The sequence below is a fragment of the Corythoichthys intestinalis genome, chromosome 6 (genome assembly GCF_030265065.1).
Source record: "Corythoichthys intestinalis isolate RoL2023-P3 chromosome 6, ASM3026506v1, whole genome shotgun sequence".
NCBI lineage: Eukaryota > Metazoa > Chordata > Actinopteri > Syngnathiformes > Syngnathidae > Corythoichthys > Corythoichthys intestinalis.
The window spans coordinates 39,998,405-40,018,785 of record NC_080400.1 but is presented as its reverse complement, the minus strand read 5'-3'; the positions used below and the strand labels follow the sequence as shown (position 1 = coordinate 40,018,785).

Below are 20,381 nucleotides of genomic sequence, written 5' to 3'. Positions count from 1 at the left end.
CCCACTGCAGCACTCTATTTGATTGAAAGCTTCTCTGGTTCATTAACTAATTGTTACTAATCCTGAACATCTGTTCTGGCTGCCACTCATTGCATCTGCTGCACATGCTGTCGTATCGATAACATCATGTATCTGTTTAATTAAGGATGGCATGTCTGCCAGAAAACAGCTCTTCTAATAATCCACTTTGGATGACTCAGACCTGTTCTAAAGTGCTGTGAAAGTTTTGATACAACATAGTTTTTTTCACCAATAAATGTCAAAATATAACAACTTACCCAGTTTTACAAATCCTATATCGACATAAATCTTTGCACATAAGGAGCCTAACAGGTAGCCGAAGACAGGCCCCACCACAGAGATGGTCTGCACACAGCCTAGAACACATGAAACATTCTCAAATTAAAAGAGGTATTTAATATGATCACATGCAGAGCAAAACCACCACCTACTATTTGGAGGGAGGGGAGCTTTTAATGATCAAATGTTGCTAATGGGGGCATTTGGCGGGACAGTTACCGCACATCATTTTGGTTTAACAAAGCTATTATGTTAAGATTCTCTGGAAAAAAATACGACATAAATCATAAAAGTTATGATCATTATTATTACTATTTTTGTATAACACCAACAATAATATTTTTGTGCTGAGCATTTTTACTGTATACAGTGATCCCTTGCTACTTCGCGTTTCAAAATTCGCGCCCTCAGTCCATCGCAGGTTTTTTTTTTTTTTTCAATTAAAAAAAATATAATACAGATGAACTGAGCGTAGTCTCACTCTCCCTCCTTCTCCTTGCTCTTTGTTGGTCAGGTAGTGCACTGGAGTTGCTTATTAAAGTTAAACTATGATTGACAGACGTTTAATGTTTCATCTTGCCACAGATGCCTGGAACCCTAAGCTTCAAAGTGCTACATACGTCAATCCTCGTTTAACTTGTTAAACGGTTGCTGTGGCAACTCTTTGTGTGTAAGTGAGCAGCTTGAGCGGATTTGAGTGGACTCACTGAATGAAACATTTAATAAAGACAAGCATTTTTATACTTTATTCTTGTTTTAAAAATAATTTGGTGGGACAGTAACATGTTTAAAACTTATAATTATTATATCTCAAGTGCTTAAAAACCATTTATTAATATATTTATATACATATGTGGAAAAGAAGTGAAAAAACATTATTTATATGTATCTCTTTCCAATGCAAAATCTGAATAAATAATATAATAATAATGATAAATAATGCTACATTGCTGTTTTTCCACTTATCGCGGCGGGTTCTGGTCCCCATTAACCACGAAAAACACGGGATTACTTTAATATATAATTCCATCATCTCAAGGTCTCTAATGGAAAACCTCAGTTGGTATGGCAGCAGATTAGCATTTATAGTAGATTCCCCACAGATATTGAAAATTGTTTTCGTACCCACATATAAAGCAGCATTCTCCTCACTGGCAAAGTCATCTATATAGGAAATTCCAAGAGGTTGAACAGGAGTCTCTCCAATCCCTCGTAGGACATTTCCCAAGAGCACATATATCCACATTGACAGGTTGGAATCTCCTTCACAATCTGGAGGAGATTATTACATTGTGGTACCAGTGCGTGTCTGTGAGGAAGTGCATCTGTTAGTGTGTTTATATGAGTAGACACGCACCCGTCACTGGCACTTCAGGTAATTTACTATTTTGGCTGGGTTCAGCTGTGGAGATAGCTGAACACGGGGACGGCGTAAGACTTGAATTCACAACCCAACGTGCTGAAGATTCATATTCATAACTGTACACAAACCGTACAATGGAAATGAAGGAAAAAGTTAGTGAATGATTTCTGTCTGGTATGTTCATCAAAAATCAAAGTTAGGTTCGTTACTCACCGTCCAATGATGAAGTGAGGTAGGGCAATGATGAAGGTACCAATAGACATCAGTATACAACCAACTGCAATAATCTTTGGTCGATGGAGTTTGGCACCAAAGTAACTGACAAATGCTATAACTAACAGGTTACCTGTCAGAAGAGATCAATTTTTAGGGAGTTTATGGCAGACACATTCTAGGGATGTCCCGATCCAGGTTTTTGCACTTCCGATCCAATACCGATATTGTTTGGCACTTCCGATCCGATACCGATATTGGCCGATACCGACCTATCTGAGCATGTGTTAAAGTTTAAAGTTATTTAGCCTCCTTACTTAGTTGTCAGACTCATGTTGAAAAAGGTTGTAGTAATCTTGATAACAACTAGCCAGCTGAATTAGGTGAGTTTGAATAACACACAACGGTTGGTTACAAGAAACTGACCTGTTTATTTAGTGACAAACACAAAACTTTATAAATAACAAACAGAAATGGCATAGTCAGTCAGTAAAACGTGCAAATAATATTGTAAACTGTCTTAAAAAAAGCAAAACACACCAACAATCTCAGTGGAAAATCCAACAAATCCCCCAAGCTATTAGATGCTTTTAATGTTTCGTGCATTAGTTACAAAAATTGTATAAAAAGCCTCTCAGGTTTAAATAAACGACTATTTCAGTATCAAGTTAACATTTTAAAACAGTAAATAAAATACTCAAGACCCCATTCTGTATCAGCAGCTTTAAACTATATTCAATTCATTTAATTTTGCGAATCAACTGTTAAAGTTGTTAAAATTGCTCCCTTTATTCCATAATTTCCCTTCTGTCTACCTTCGACATGTGAAAGTTTTAAAACTGTTTTGAAGATAGATTCAAGTCAAGATTTTGCCGATTTAGGAGTATTTTAGATAAAAGTTAATTAGGTTCGCTTGGAAGGTTCACAACAGCCTACTAGGGAAGTCTTTCTGCTTTAAGATGGCGGCTGTTTACTGACGCATCTGGTTTTCAATGCTTCAATGTTGCTAACGCAGTCGAGTCTGTCGTGTAGCATCTGGTTCTATATACATATGATATCTATTATCTCCAGTAAAACGACGTTGACGTAGTTTGTAGCAGCTGTCAGCAGCAGTCAGGTATTTTTGTGTTTTTTATCCAGCGGCATGAGTTGAGCTAAAGCCGTGAGTTGAGCATTGGCATTACCCGGGTCTAAGACAAGTTATGTTTACTTTCGGGACGCAATGCCGTCAATTTCTCATTGCGTCCCGAAGACCGCGCTGTTTATTAGTTCCGCTTTACTTGACATATTTCAATAATCGGAATTTGGATGTTTGTGAATCGTTCTCGAATCTTCCACGGCCGAATCGCATGTTGGATGGTGCGTCTTTACTCACGTGAGATAACGACTCGTCATCCAGAATGAATTCTTCGGCAATGACTCTTTGGGACTTTCGAGTGCCAGTTTGTCACGCATAGCAAAAGTTTCTGCCAGTGTTAGTTGCGTAGGACCTTTCTTTTTGTCTTCGGTTTTCTTAACATACTCCTCATATTGTTTGTGGTGGTATTTCGCTAAATGCTTGATTAGGTTGGTTGTATTAAAACTTACAGCTTTACCACTACGCTTGACTTTATTGTGGCATATGTTGCTCTCTGCTCTCTTCATCTTTGTCGTCCTTTAAGGTGAAATGATCCAACACAGCTGACATTTTTACCGATAAAGTCTCTCGGTAAATTGGGAGACGGTAGTGTAAATGTAGTGTGTTGAAGGTGTGCCGTAAAATGCGGACCGGATTTTAGGGAAACCGAAGCAAAAACTGGAATGGATTATGTAAAGTGGTGGGCTGGAAAACCCGGACCGGACTTTAAAAAAAAAACTGGATCGGAAGTCTGGATCGGAATTTTTCCTGTGTTCCGATCCGATACCGATGCGCATTTTTTTGCCCATATCGGCGTCCGATCTGATCCAAATATCGGATCGAGACATCTCTAAAACATTCATTTAAAGTATCCAAGTATTCTGGCATTTGGGTTTGGCAAACTCAATGTTGCAAAATATGCATGCCACATGTGCTCTTGAATGGAAACATATACTAAAGTTTAGGCACCCTGCATATGCCAAAACTCTTTCATGTCACTGTACCGTAAACGGTATTTTGCTCCAAAAACAACTAAATTCCGACTTTTTTTGCCGCATACAAAAAAAACAAATGATAGATATTATTCGAGGAATGGAGGAAAGGTTCCACCAAAAATCTGAAAATAGATAAGTTGCAAATTCAGAACCACATACGGTATATGCAGGTGTTCACTGTATAGAGGATGGATGGACGGACGGACGGATAAGCCCTTTTCTCCTTTGTCTTTCTCATCCCAAGTGCTCTATTCTTAACAGTGGAACCTTCCGTTCCTCTTTGCATGTGTGTTGCTCTTCCTGTCACCTTGTTTCCCTGGCAACAATCCTATAGAAGTAGCTGGTTGCCTTGACCACGTGAATATATTTCACAGTGGAAACGGAACTACTTTTATATAATTCCATTTCAGGGTGCTACAGGTTACCCTCTCAATTTTTGTATGAAATGTATCATGTCGCACCATGGCCTCATCGTGCTGCAGCCTATCCCAGAAGACTTTGGGCAAAGGGTGGTCGACACCCTGAACTGGTCGTCAGTCAGTCACAGTGCATAAAACGAGATGGACAACCATTTGAAGTCACATTCACACAGTCAGTGAGTGGGAATTGATCTTGTGCTTTTGTCCAAGGCGAATGAATATGCCACTATAACACCAGTGATTTAATTAAGATGGAGGGAAAGACAACACACGTGCGGAAAAGTGTTAGTACACCTCTGCTATGAAAGAAAAATTTGCAGGAAATACTAAATTCAAATTGAATAACTGAAATTAAATAACTTCAGTTCTACAGAATTATTAATATATGGCGGAAAACACTCAGGTGACTTGAAGTTCCGCTCTGAGATCCCCAATTTAGCCAACTTTCAAAATTGTCCTATAATCATGTCTGATACATCATTTGAAAGCTTAAAAGCTCAATTTTCTGGGGGTAGAAAAAATTAGAACAGGAGGGCATTTAAAAAAAAAAACTTTTTAAACAGCAAAACCATAACTGGAGGTGGGAGCACGCGAGAGCAGAATTAAAGACGCCACGACTTTATCGCGCACTTACCTTGTTTCGATCCAAAAACTCCATGTTTCGATCCAAAAACTCCATGTAACATGTATCACTCAGTTTCAAGATACAGTTGTGAATGGCCACAGCTGGATTTTTGGGGGATTTTATGGGTGAAACATGGTAATATAACAGGGGTCGCAATCAAAGAGTGGTCGAGATTTTCTTTTTCATATATTTACCCTTTTAAACATTTTTTTTTCTTTCTTTCTTTGGATCGAAATGTGACAGTAACAAAAAAAAAAAAAAACAATTAAGCGCTAGTTATGAGGTAGATATCCGTGACTTTTTTTAGAGACGTCATTTATTTTCATTGTGACGTAATTTGTTTAAAAGTTTAAAATATGCGAGGGAATATTTTTTTAAAGTCGCTTTTTTTTAAACGAAATATTAGACATCAATTAATGTTCGAAGCTAAAAATGACGGATATTTTGAATAACAAATATAACTAGGCCTGCAAGCAGGACTTAACGGGCCCTCGCAATCTAGCGCAACTCGGACGTCACGCAACTCTGACAGTGTGCAGGTCAGGTGGTGGCAGATCGTCCTCTCTAATCATCTCATTAGAACCTAACATGCTCGAAAGTCGCCTCTTTACATTCACACACCTAAGAGATAAAAACCCCTATTGGAGAGAGTACTACAAAAAAGGAGCGAATAAAGGGTCGTCACGGCAACAGACAGAGACATGTGGACATGGGCCGTAAAATAAGTATTTCAAAAGGTCTTGAAACTACAATGATCAACCTGAAAAGACCTGGACATATATTAGAAAAATGAGTGACTTTCTATTGCCACTAGTTGGCGCTGTAGGGTTGATGCAAATGACCCCTACAGGACCCTTCAGAGTATGACTCAACAAGCACGAGATGTTTGGCGCAGATATGTTGTAGAAGTTATGACCGTTCAAAACTTGTGGTGAGACGAAATGGCTTCAGTCATTTTCACTTCTCCTGTTGGACTCTTCTGCTTCAACCAAACCTCAGTATTTTTCATCAGGCACCTGAACACATGTCTTATGGCTCCCCTGATGCAGGTTTCAGGAGAATATATTTTTTTCCTTGGACGAGGAGCCTGTTTAGTAAAAAAAGGCATTTCCTGTTCCCACTAGGGGGCGCTAGGCCTAATCGGTAATGTTTCAATGCACTCATGTTAAGGGTGGGATCCCGCACATACATGCCAGATATGAAAAAGATTGAACGTTGTGTCAAGGAGCTATTAGTCTTTTACTGAATTTGTCATTTTGCCGAAAAAATGGCCGACTTTGGCACCACGCCCAGGTCAGACCCATGAATGAAAACCATCCTGAAAACTGTAGATCTCCTATGTCTCCTGAATAGTCTCACCAATTTTGAAGATGATCCAACTAACTCCCTCTGTGACAAGGTCTCAAATGTGCACCCTGTTAATTGATAAAAATTTCACATTCGATCCAAAATACCCGATTTCCTGTTGGGTTTGGAATATGGGTTCAAGAGACTTTTTGGAGCAGTTTTGCACAAGGTATCGACTCCCCAAATTTCATTTCTCTACGTTAAAAAAACCTAATAGGAAACGCCTTTTTGAAAAATTCAAGGGGGCGCCACTGAGCCCTTTTGTTACATTTTTTTGTAACGTCGCAAGATTATCGAAATACACGCAAAGCCACATGTATGTGCAAAATTTGGTGAGTTTTCGTGCATGTTCAGGCCTCCAAATGTAAACTGTACTACAAATGGATAAAAATTTCACATTCGATCCAAAATACCCGATTTTCTGTTGGATTTGGAAAATGGGTGCAAGAGACTTTTTGGAGCAGTTTTGCATAAGGTATGGACTCCCCAAATTTCATTGCTCTACGTTGAAAAAACCCAATAGGAAAGGCCTTTTTTAAAACTCTTTTCTGTCGCCACTAGTTGGCACTGTAGAGTTGATGCAAATGACCCCTACAAGACCCTTCAGGGTATGACTCTCAACAAGCACGGGAAGTTTGGCGCAGATATGTTGTTTATCTGCTGAGTTATGACTGTTCAAAGTTTTTTTGCGTGACAAATTGTTGACGGTCATTTTCACTTTCCTGTTTGGACCCCTCCGCCTCAACGAAACCTCAATATTTTTCATCAGGCACCTGAACACAGGTCTTAAGGCTCCCCTTATGCAGGTTTGAGGTCAACAGAATTTTTTCCCTTGGAGGAGGAACCTGTCTCGTAAAAAAAGGCATTTCCTGTTCTCACTAGAGGGCGCTAGGCCTAATGGGTAATATTTCAATGCACTCGTGTTAAGAGTGGGATACCGCACATACATGACAAATATGAAAAAGATTGAACGTTGTGTCAAGGAACTATTAGTCATTTACTGAATTTGTCATTTTGCCGAAAAAATGGCCGACCTTGGCACCACGCCCAGGTCAGACCCGTGAATGAAAACGCACCATTTTAAAAACTTAAGATCTCATATGTCTCCTGAACAGTCTCACCAATTTTGAACATGATCCAACTAACTCCCTCGGCGAAAAGGTCTCAAATGTGCACCCTGTAAATCGATAAAAATTTCATATTTGATCCAAAATAACCGATTTCCTGTTGGGTTTGGAATATGGGTGTAAAAGCTTTTTTGGAGCGGTTTTGGACAAGGTATAGACCCCCCAAATTTCATCACTCTACGCTGACAGACCCTAATGTTATAGGCCAATTTTAAAATTTCAAGGGGGCGCCACTGAGCCATTTTGTTATATTTTTCTGCAACGTTGCAAAATTATCGAAATTTACAATTTTTCGCACGTATGTGCAAATTTTGGTGACTTTTCGTGCATGTTCAGGCCTCCAAATTGGCCGTTTTCATTTGCCCTGAAAAAAAATAATTTAAAAAAAAAAAAAATCCTTTGCAAAACAATAGGGTCTTCGCACGCTTAGTGCTCGGGCCCTAATTAATTAACTTCATTTCATGGCTGGGTTGAAACAAAGGTGGTTGCGCGACGACTGTAAACTGGGGTTTCAAGGGTAAAACGGACAAATTAAAAATATTTCTGGGGCGTAATGCGCCATGAATCTGCTATGGCAGCATATAGACATATTGTTCTATCAAACACAACAGTTGTTTTGGCTTAAAATACAGCAGTTTCTTTCAAAGAGGAGTGCAAGAGCAGAAACTGCTTTTTCAGTTTTGTCTGTGTTTTCCGCCGTATACTGTACATATATGTAATACTACAACCATTAATTAACTGGAGTTATTCGATGAGAAAAAAGCTTTGAATCAAATCTTGCCACTTCGAGGATTCGTTTAATTAGAGTAGCGTCTAAATGGTTTGTTGTGAAAGTGTTTGCATTTAGTTTTATTTATTTCGCTTGAGACACTGCCCTCTAGTGGCAACAGTCAATAGGACAAAACTCATCTAACATGGCTAGATCCAACTATTCCCTGTTAAAACCAACATAAGGTAAGTTTTTGTTTGAGCTAATATGATTGTTTATGCATTTGTAAATTAGAGGTATATTTAGTAGAGGTGTGCAAAATTTCCGATTCTTAGATTATTCGTGATTCGGCCGTGGAAGATTCGAGAATGATTCACAAACATCCAAATTCCGATTATTGAAATATGTCAAGTAAAGCAGAACTAAAACACAGCTCGGTCTTCGAGACAGTAATGAGGAACGGACTCAGAGTAAATGTCATGCTTGTCATTACTCGGGTAATGACAATGCTCAACTCACGGCTCTGCCTCAACACATGCCGCTAGATAAAAAAGACAAAATCTGACCGCTGCCGACAGCCGCTACGAACTATGTCCACATAATGCTACGGTACAGTGCCTTGCAAAAGTATTCGGCCCTCTTGAACCTTGCAACATTTCGCCACATTTCAGGCTTCAAACATAAAGATATAAAATTTTAATTTTTTGTCAAGAATCAACAACAAGTGGGACACAATCGTGAAGTGGAACAAGATACGTCTGAAAATAAGGTGAGTAGATCTTAATCATTGTGGTCATTTGCTAACTCAGCAATATGTATGTACAGTATATGTATACAGTGGTATGAAAAGGTTTGGGCACCCATGATAATTTTCGTCTTTATAAATCATTGATTATTTGGACCAACAATTTCAATTAGATACCGTACATCATATAACAGTCAAACAGTAATATTTGAGAAGTTGGAAAAAGTTTATAGGAGTTACAGGAAGTGTGTAATAATTCTTTAAACAAGAGAAGCCAGGTGTATAAATTTGGGTAACCCAACAGAAATATTACATCAATATTTGGTTGATCCTCCTTTTGCAAAAGTAACAGCCTCTAAATGTTCTCTATCGCTTCCAACAAGGGTCTAGATTTTGGTTAAAGGTACAGTGCCTTGCAAAAGTATTCGGCCCCCTTGAACCTTGCAACCTTTCGCCACATTTCAGGCTTCAAACATAAAGATATAAAATTTTAATTTTTTGTCAAGAATCAACAACAAGTGGGACACAATCGTGAAGTGGAACAAAATTTATTGGATAATTTAAACTTTTTTAACAAATAAAAAACTGAAAAGTGGGGCGTGCAATATTATTCGGCCCCCTTGCGTTAATACTTTGTAGCGCCACCTTTTGCTCCAATTACAGCTGCAAGTCGCTTGGGGTATGTTTCTATCAGTTTTGCACATCGAGAGACTGACATTCTTGCCCATTCTTCCTTGCAAAACAGCTCGAGCTCAGTGAGGTTGGATGGAGAGTGTTTGTGAACAGCAGTCTTCAGCTCTTTCCACAGATTCTCGATTGGATTCAGGTCTGGACTTGGCCATTCTAACACGTGGATACGTTTATTTTTTAACCATTCCATTGTAGATTTGGCTTTATGTTTTGGATCATTGTCCTGTTGGAAGATAAATCTCCGTCCCAGTCTCAGGTCTTGTGCAGATACCAACAGGTTTTCTTCCAGAATGTTCCTGTATTTGGCTGCATCCATCTTCCCGTCAATTTTAACCATCTTCCCTGTCCCTGCTGAAGAAAAGCAAGCCCAAACCGTGATGCTAACACCACCATGTTTGACAGTGGGGATGGTGTGTTCAGGGTGATGAGCTGTGTTGCTTTTACGCCAAACATATCGTTTTGCATTGTGGCCAAAAAGTTCAATTTTGGTTTCATCTGACCAGAGCACCTTCTTCCACATGTTTGGTGTGTCTCCCAGGTGGCTTGTGGCAAACTTTAAACGAGACTTCTTATGGATATCTTTGAGAAATGGCTTTCTTCTTGCCACTCTTCCATAAAGGCCAGATTTGTGCAGTATACGACTGATTGTTGTCCTATGGACAGACTCTCCCACCTCAGCTGTATATCTCTGCAGTTCATCCAGAGTGATCATGGGCCTCTTGGCTGCATCTCTGATCAGTTTTCTCCTTGTTTGAGAAGAAAGTTTGGAAGGACGGCCGGGTCTTGGTAGATTTGCAGTGGTCTGATGCTCCTTCCATTTCAATATGATGGCTTGCACAGTGCTCCTTGAGATGTTTAAAGCTTGGGAAATCTTTTTGTATCCAAATCCGGCTTTAAACTTCTCCACAACAGTATCTCAGACCTGCCTGGTGTGTTCCTTGGTTTTCATAATGCTCTCTGCACTTTAAACAGAACCCTGAGGCTATCACAGAGCAGGTGCATTTATACGGAGACTTGATTACACACACAGGTGGATTCTATTTATCATCATCGGTCATTTAGGACAACATTGGATCATTCAGAGATCCTCACTGAACTTCTGGAGTGAGTTTGCTGCACTGAAAGTAAAGGGGCCGAATAATATTGCACGCCCCACTTTTCAGTTTTTTATTTGTTAAAAAAGTTTAAATTATCCAATAAATGTTGTTCCACTTCACGATTGTGTCCCACTTGTTGTTGATTCTTGACAAAAAAATTAAATTTCATATCTTTATGTTTGAAGCCTGAAATGTGGCGAAAGGTTGCAAGAGTCAAGGGGGCCGAATACTTTTGCAAGGCACTGTAGATATCACGTGTATAAAAAAAAAACTAGATGCCAAATGACAGACTCGGCGGCGTTTGCAACACGTGTATAGAAAACTAGATGCGAAATGACAGACTTGCCGGCGTTAGTAAACAGCCACCATCTTAAAGCAGTACACTTCCCTGGAAGGCTGTTGTATCGAACCTTCAACGCGAACCTGATTAACTTTTTATCTAAAATACTCCTAAATTGCCAACATCTTGACTTGAATCTATCTTTAAAACAGTTTTAAAACTTTCACATGTCGAAAGTAGACAGAAGGAAAATTATGGAATAACGGGAGCAATTTTAACAACTTTAACTGTTGATTCACAACATTAAATTAATTGAATGGAGTTTAAAGCTGCTGAAACAGAATGGGGACTTGAGTATTTTATTTATTGTTTTGAACTGTAGCTGAGGGTACTGCAGCACCCCGTGGTGTTGGGGGGAGGTGTTTTGGTAGACTTTTGTTTGTTTTTAAAAATAAATGAAACATATTGAAACAATAACGTATTTAACTCTACATATGTTGAAAAAGTTTTTGTTGTTAATAACATGGTCGCCACCTGACACCTTGTAATAAGCTGCTATTGGAACGGAAAATTTGACAGAGAAAGCGTTAACATGGTGCAAAAACGAATTTTCTTTACAAAAACAGCAACATTTTCTAAAATTCAATTCAAAGTCAAATGATCTCTGGTAATTGTAATCAAAGGCTACTGTACCAAATATTAACACTTATTTTCTCAGGTGTTCAAATACTTATTTGCAGCAGTGTAACACAAATAAAGTATTAAAAAATTATGCACTATGATTTCAGGATTTTTTTTTTATATTGTCTCTCACATTGGACAAGCACCTACCATGAACATTTCAAACCCGTCATTTCTAAGTGGGAGAACTTGCACAATCGCAGGATGTTCAACGACTTATTTTCCTCATTGTACAACAAATGGGCATAGGGGGATGACAAAATATGCGCCTTTAGAGGATTTTTCAATCGTCTCAAAAATGTCTATTTTTAGGTCACGTGATTTGACTTACTTTTTAGGTGCTGTTTTTTTTTCTTCTCCAAAAGAGAGATTTTAAGCTTTCCAATGATGCATCACACATGCATGTTGGACAATCTGAAATGCCAAATTGAGGGTATCAGACGTAAACTTTGAGCCACCTGAGTGTTTTCCGCCCATGGACACAATACAGCTGTTTGCAACATATTATATTTCAGGTCGCAACCAAATGATGAAGCCAAGGAAAAGGGAATATTTTGTCTCATTTCTACTTGATTGATCTCCACTGAGTTAGTCATTTGTACAATAAGCCAACATGCTTGCAAATAAGGAAATAAATAACTAATGCAGGGTGTACCATTACTGTAGAAAGCATCTGACTGCGCACATACCAGCCATACAAGTAAGCAGCAGTCACCTTGGTATGTAGTTGTATTGTTTATTTTATTGTTAACCTTCTGCCAAAAATCATAACTTACTCAAATTTTGAGTGAAAAATATCAATGGTAAGGTAAAAGGAAATATTGCCTCCACTAACACATTTGTTATGGTAAATCATTAGAAGAGAACACTATAGCACTCCCGAGATACCATGCAAATATTCCCCAATAGATCTTTGAAATGATTAGGGAATGTCTTTTACATAATGTGAAGTAGTATAAGCCTTACACAGGAAGCAAATAATGTCTCTTTAGATTCTGTTCTAATCTGTCAAACACATGCAAGCCCATGAAATCCTTTCTCTGTATCTAAAATAACTTTGTGACCCATTCATTTTGCAAAATAGTAGAAATGTGTCGTGAGTGAATGACATAGCTATGACACAGAGGTATACAAGTGATGACAAGCAACCAAACTCACCTATCTCAAAGCTTCCATCAATGATGCCTATTAGGTAACTCGGAATGTCAAAGCGCCTTTCCAGCTGAGTTATTGTGCTCTTCATGTAGCTCCCTGACAGAGCCTTTGCAAAATAAGCAAAGGACAAAGCCACCAAAAACATCTGTGAGGACAATGGAAATGGATAAGGATAAATAAATTTGCTTTGCTTTAAGATAGACCAGAGCATTTGTTCACATGAAATAAACACAAAAAAGAAGAACTGGCAAAAGAAGGCAAACTATCTCCAGAGTGCATTTTCAGAACAAAGTTATTTACCTCAATATTTGAAACCGTAATTGTATTTCCTTATACAGAAAAAAAAGTAATGTTTTTGCCAACAGCTATCATACTGTCAGAAACTGATACTCTGCCTCGTGGCACCATGTTGTGACTCCCATTCAAAATGATTTTCATGACTCATTAAGGCGTGGAATGTTGCTATTTTTTTAGACACACCACAAGCAACTATGTATCAAACACCAAACAGTGTTTTGGAAATGCTTAGCCAGTGTGTAGTAACAGGTGAATGCTGTAAAAGCAAACTGTAAATTTCATACTGTGAAACAAGGTTAACAGGTAAGTGATCATACTAAGGCTCTTTGATTTATCTATTTTGAACCGAAACTGACTTTCCTGGTTAAAATGATGTTAAAAACGTTCAAATCGGTATATTCCATTTTCAACACTGCACCATTTTGGTTTATCTAAGCCGTCATAGTTCCCCCTGAATTTCTGCGTCCTCCCACGAGCGCGCGCCGTCTTACATAGATAACAATAACAACAACAACCATGACTACTGGCAATTTTGCTACTTTTGCCCAGCCAACTTTGAGCACAAACTGCATATCGCCATGAGTCTCATTATGTACTCAAAGTACTGTTGTATACTGTGCCCTCCATAATTATTGGCACCCCTGGTTAAGATGTGTTTTTTAGCTTCTTATATATATATTTTTTTCAAATAATATGGGACCTTAATGGAAAAAAAGAGAAAAATCCAACCTTCAATACAAGTGCATTTATTCAGTGGGGAAAAAAATCCCACAAAAAGAAATAATTATTTGACATCAAATAATATGTGTCACAATTATTAGCACCCCTGGTGTTAATACTTTGTACAACCCCCTTTTGCAAACAAAACAAGGTCTGGGGACTGAGATGGCCATGGGAGGAGCTTGATTTTGTGTCTAGTGAACCATTTCTGTGTAGATTTGGCCATATGTTTAGGGTCATTGTCTTGCTGAAAGACCCAGTGACGACCCATCTTCAGCTTTCGGGCAGAGAGCAACAGATTTTGATTTAAAATGTCCTGGTATTTCGAAGCATTTATGATGCCATGCACCCTAACAAGGTTCCCTGGGCCTTTGGAAGCGAAACAGCCCCACAGCATCACTGACCGACCCCCATACTTCACAGTGGGTGTGAGGTGCTGTCTACATGCCAACAAGCTGTTTGGGAGGCATGCACGGAGAAAACCTTTCCTCACTCACAATCATAAACGCAAACGTCTGAAGTTCGCCAAGCGGTATTGGGGCTTAAACTGGGACGGTGTGCTTTGGTCAGATGAGACCAAGATTGAGCTTTTTGGCAACAAACACTCTAAGTGGGTCTGGCGTGCCACGAACGATGTGCATGCTGAAAAGCAAAGCAAACAATGATCCAAATGAGGGACGGCTAGGTTGACTTCATTGTTCCTTGTGGAGGCTGGTCTCACTGCAGTACTTTTGCACGTTAGCATAATTCACACAGTTTAATGTTATGCTAACTCTGATGCAGGTCTAACTTTCAGTAGTAAAATTAGTGGTGTGTCCCCCACCTCCACAACATTGGCGTCTTATTACATTACTTAGATTGGCTGCTGCTGGCCGAAAAAAAACAATATCACTCCTCTTCGAATGGGGCGGCATGTGTTCGAAATGAATCTGTCGGGGCTGTGTGAGTGTGTGTGTGCCCGTGTGTGTCTGTGTAGTTTGGAGGGGTCAAGTCATCAGGCAATCAAACGTGCGTTTGAGGGGAAAAAATGGACCGGCACATTCAGCGATTGAAAAGGGGGAAATGTAAGTCTGAACAATGAAAATATTTCACTTAATAATGGTAGGGTCAATTCTATCCTAACAACATATGGGAAGACAATCTAAATTACCTATATAACTTAACTCATTATATAATGTAAATAAGGTTGCTTAAAAGTTGTTGAGGGCAATTTGAGCATTCTGAAAAGTTGGTAGTGTTATGTCCCTTCCATCCCGATGCAAACCTACGTCTTTGCTATATAGGAATTCTCAGATCAGTTTGGTGAGGAAGGATGTGATGAAAACCCTATGAAAAACATAGATGAACAAAACAGATCATATTCGTAGGCTCCTTTCTATAGTCCTTTTCATAACATTAGTTAATGAAAAAGCATAATTTACTATTTTAGATCAACCCCTCAGTTCTAGGCAAGCCTATATTGGTAAAGTGGACATGTTTAAATTATTAGTGTATGACGTTCACAGTTGCTTGTTGCATTTTGAGATTTGAAATGAAGGAAGCTGTTGAGCCATATTTAATCACCCCTAGATTGTAACAACCTTAACTAACAGAATTATGTGAAAACTGGTTCTTAAAGCGGTAGTTCAGAATTTTTGACATCAGGCTTAATCTTCGAGTTTGGGGGTGGGGGGGGTGGGGGGAGTTAATCAGTCTGTGGAGTTGATTTCAAAATATTCTGTATTGTTAGTTAGTTTTTTTTTTTTTCATTATTATTTTCAGGGCTCCTGAGTGACTATGCTAATGCAAGTCAATGTGGACACTTAGCATGCTAATAAAAAGCGATATTCACCGATCTAACATAGTCAAATAAATTCAAAACGCAGCTCAATGTTCAAAAATCCCCAGCAGCCAAAACAATGCCGTAATTCATTTAATTCTGCGGGACTATCTTTTATATGCGTAATGACACCACGCTAGAGAGGAGTGCTATGGCCACTCGTGTTCACCTAAATCTGCTCTTCTGAAGGTTCACGAAAGCACATCAACATGGTGAAAAGTGCTTTTAGAAGTTGTGATAACGTACAGAAGAAATGGACAAAGGAAAGTTTCTACCGCTTCCCTGTGAAGAACAGGGAACTACAGTATATTAACTGTGGTTACTCTCTGCTGGATATGACATACGGTGGACAAAATACTGCTTTGGAGAATTTGCAGCGCGCATTTTCATCGCTATCCTCTCCTGAAACCAGAAGTCTTCAAGAGCTCAAGGCGGATGCACACCTAATATTGCAGCCCGCGTTAGTGAGGCTTGTAACAGCCACGATGCATATTTATGGTTCGCGTTTTTAAATTGGAAACAATGGTCAATGTTCTGTCCAATATTTCACGAAGTGCATTTTTCCTTCGTGCTTTTATTATAACAGTCGTTTGACAGGAAGGAAGTACTGCGGTAGCCATTTTTGTAGTATTTTCATCAGTCCGTCGTTTGGTGAGAGCTGGTCAGCATCGATTTGTGTGTTCACGTTAATGATGGGATTTTCGGCTCTTTTCGGTGATCCGGTTCATTTGAATCGGCTCAGTGAATAGAGCCGGCTCATTTTGGCTCTCAAATGGCTCTTTTAACTTTAGCTTTTCTTTTAAATATTTACGACAAATTTAGCATACATTTTAATAAATGACTTGGTGAACTACACATTGCCCTCTACTGACTGCAAATAGCAACAATTATCAAGCAAAGAAAAGGGTTTTTACTTATTTTATTGAATATTAAAAAGGCTCCAATCAATAAACAAGCAACAAAATTAAACTTCAACCAACAACAATCAAACATGCTCATCATAACAAAAATAGTGAGTAGTAACTGCAACATCAGCAGCGAACAAAACAAACATAAGATACTCCTTGCTTTATTTTAACAAACATAAGCTACTCCTTGCTTTATTTTAAATTTGCACTCAAGAAAACTAAATACTTCAACTTGGACGGCCTGATCCGGCTCCTTCTCTCAGTAATTATTTGTCCAGTCTTTGAGAACACCCTCTAGGGCAGTGGTCTCAAACCGGTCCTCAAAGGGCCGCAGGGGGTACTGGATTTCATTCCAACCAAACGAGACAAATACCTTTTCACCAATCTGGTTTCTTACAAGTGTAATCAGTTGATTGCAATCAGGTGCTGCTTATGTTAGTAGAAACCTCATTGGTTGAACTGTTTGTGCTGGATCTGTTGGAACAAAAACCAGGACCCACTGCGGCCCTTTGTGGAGTTGGTTTGAGACCGCTGCTCTAGGGTGACAGTAGGATGAACTGTCCTCATGTGCCTATGGAGGTTATTAGTTGACCCTCCTCGAACGGACAGAGTAAGTTTGCAGACACGGCATTCTGCCCTTTTGTCATCTGACTTTAACCAATTAAAATGTCCCCAAATGTTACTGCGTTTTTGGCTCATCTTGAAGGCCTAAAAACCGCGTTCGTGTGTCGTCCTTTCCTCCTCCTGCGTCTGTATTTGGCTGCGCAGATGTGACGGAGCATGTGCTTAGTGTGCACTCCGTGCAATACCAATTAGGTACTACCTAGCCTCACGTTGTTCAAACGTTGTGTTATTTGCACCTTCGAAGACATCGTCTTTTCACTCCAATTCATTTTTGGATACGACAATTAAGCACCTGGAGCTCGGACGCTACCTCCCGACTCCCGTATTCATTTTGAATGGAGTTTGGCTGACTGTACACTTGTGTTCGCTCTCACGCACAAGGGGAGCAGTACAGTAACCTTTTCAGATCACCATCCCGAATGCAGTAAATCATTTCACTTCGGTTTACAAATGGTTCGCTGGTTATGTGCGTGCACACCCCCACACGCATACATGTACTCTGACTCTCCCTCATTGGGACTAGTAGTCGGACTAGGTAATATGTAAATAAGTGATATGTAAATCATACAATACTTTTTTTTATCCTGTACTATTAACCCCAGACACCTCCAGCAATCAGTAATCAGCAATCATCAGACATGGACCAAATCTAAATATATCAACATTTGTCCCATTAACAATTGCACTCTACCTTTCTTATATGTACTGTACGTATCTCAATCAAATTTACTCTGTTAGGGACTTTGAGATACAGCTTGGAGTTTCCAAAGCAAACAAAAAGATGGGTTGCCTGGAGGAGTTACGAGCCAACAACGCAGACATTCAGACAGAATTTGGTGGAGCGTGTCCTGGACAGACGGCAGGATTCATCAGTGAAGTTTGCTGATCCGGACTTTTATTTAAAGCCTCTAACTACAATTCCCCAGAACATTGCAGGCATCAAAAGGCCTGAAAAAGAAAAAGTTATTTTACAACATGTCAGTAGATTTAAAAAATAAGTAGGCTGACATTTTCCTTTTTTTTTTTTTTTTTTTTTAAATATTTTTGAAAGAAAAAAAAACACACAAAAAAAAAAAAAAAAAACACATATTGTCTTATTTGTGAAATGTGAAGGTAAAGTTTCTGGGTATGTAGGAGTTGTACTTCGAACAACCGCAGAGCATCTTCAGCTACCCTAAAAACCATTGTAGTTTCCAGTGACAGAAGAGTACTTGTCAGGGATGCAGGAGACGACACACGATGGAAGAACACGTCGCTGGCCTCTTCCTAGATGTTCACCTTTCATCGTCCACTCAAGAAAAACATTATATGCCACCAATCGGAGTTGCCTAAAACAAGAAAACCATAATACAGGGTGATTAAAAAAGAAAAAGTCCCAAAATCATCATGTAATAGATCAAAAGTTTAAATATACAATAAAAAAAGTTACAGAACTCTATTTTGGACACATGTTCAATATACCAAACAAATAAGCAGCACTTGACTATAAGCAGCAGGATTCAAAATGAGGGGGAAAAAAGGGGGCTTATAGGCCACAAATTACGTAAATTCAAGGTTTTAAATCAAGTGCTCTACGGTGACCATCACCGGCACTTAAACTACAGTATATGAAATAATACTTGAAGTTATGTTCAACACATTTGCCTATGTCAGAATTTTATAATGTTTTTCATTTTTGACATTTTGCTTGATTATTTAGGCACATTCTCATTAGGGATGTCCCGATCCAGGTTTTTGCACTTCCGATCCGATACCGATATTGGCCGATACCGATACTGGCCTATCTGAGCATGTGTTAAAGTTTAAAGTTATTTAGCCTCCTTACTTAGTTGGCAGACTCATGTTGGATAAGGTTTTAGTGCTCTTGATAACAACTAGCCAGCTGAATTAGGTGAGTTTGAATAACACACGACGATTGGTAACAAGAAACTGACCTGTTTATTCAGTGACAAACACAAAACATTATAAATAACAAACAGAAATGGCATAGTCAGTCAGTAAAACGTGCAAATAATATTCTAGACTGTCTTAAAAAAGCAAAACACACAAACAACCTCAGTGGAAAATCTCACAAACCCCCTAAGCTATTAGATGCTTTTAATGTTTCGTGCATTAGTTACAAAAAGTATATAAAAAGCCTCTCAGGTTTAAATAAACGACTATTTCAGTATCAAGTTAACATTTTAAAACAGTAAATAAAATACTCAAGTCCCCATTGTGTATCAGCAGCTTTAAACTACATTCAATTCATTTAATTTTGCGAATCAACTGTTGAAGTTGTTAAAATCGCTCCCGTTTTTCCATAATTTCTCTTCTGTCTACGTTCGACATGTGAAAGTTTTAAAACTGTTTTGAAGATAGATTCAAGTCATGATTTTGCCGATTTAGGGGTATTTTAGATAAAAAGTTAATTAGGTTCGCTTGGAAGGTTCACAACAGCCTACTAGGGAAGTCTCCTGCTTTAAGATGGCGGCTGTTTACTAACGCAACTAGTTTTCAATAGTTCAATTTTGCATCTAGTTCTATATAGATATGATATCTATTATCCATAGTAAAACGATGTTAACGTAGTTTGTAGCGGCTGTCAGCAGCAGTCAGGTATTCTTGTGTTTTTTATCCAGCGCATGAGTTGAGCTAAAGCTGTGAGTTGAGCATTGGCATTACCCGGGTCTATGACAAGCATGATGTTTACTCTCGGGACACAATGCGGTCCGTTTCTCATTGCGTCCCAAAGACCGCGCTGTGTATTAGCTCCGCTTTACTTGACATATTTCAATAATCGGAATTTGGATGTTTGTGAATCGTTCTCGAATTTTCCACGGCCGAATCGCTCAAGGATGTAATGACGGCTGGGCATGTTGTACCGTGGTTCTAAGTGTTGGATAGTGCGTATTTACTCACGAGAGATAATGGCTCATCATCCAGAATGAATTCTTCGGCAATGACTCTTGTTATTCCCTGGGCTTTGGGACTGTCGAGTGCCAGTTTGTCACGCATAGCAAAAGTTTCTGCCAGTGTTAGTTGTGTAGGACATTTCTTTTTGTCTTCGGTTTTCTTAACATACTTCACATATTGTTTGCGGTGGTATTTCGCTAAATGCTTGATTAGGTTGGTTGTATTAAAACTTCTTACAGCTTTACCACCACGCTT

The 20,381-nt window shown here is 38.9% G+C and overlaps 1 protein-coding gene across 3 annotated transcripts in view; it reads right to left on the bottom strand.

Moving 5' to 3' along the window:
• Positions 1-20,381, bottom strand: part of slco1c1 (solute carrier organic anion transporter family, member 1C1) — a 68,425-nt gene that overhangs the window by 19,744 nt on the left and 28,300 nt on the right. The window contains exons 2-7 of one of the 3 annotated variants that reach the window (XM_057838315.1): positions 17,923-18,559; positions 12,867-13,008; positions 1,877-2,009; positions 1,658-1,779; positions 1,426-1,572; positions 279-377 (exon numbers count right to left, since the gene is read on the bottom strand). In XM_057838315.1, the coding sequence (XP_057694298.1) occupies positions 279-377; positions 1,426-1,572; positions 1,658-1,779; positions 1,877-2,009; positions 12,867-13,008 (643 nt within the window). In that variant the 5' untranslated portion in view covers positions 17,923-18,559. The remainder of the gene's footprint in view (positions 1-278; positions 378-1,425; positions 1,573-1,657; positions 1,780-1,876; positions 2,010-12,866; positions 13,009-17,922; positions 18,560-20,381) is intronic. The other 2 variants (XM_057838316.1, XM_057838314.1) reach the window with 2 other exon arrangements.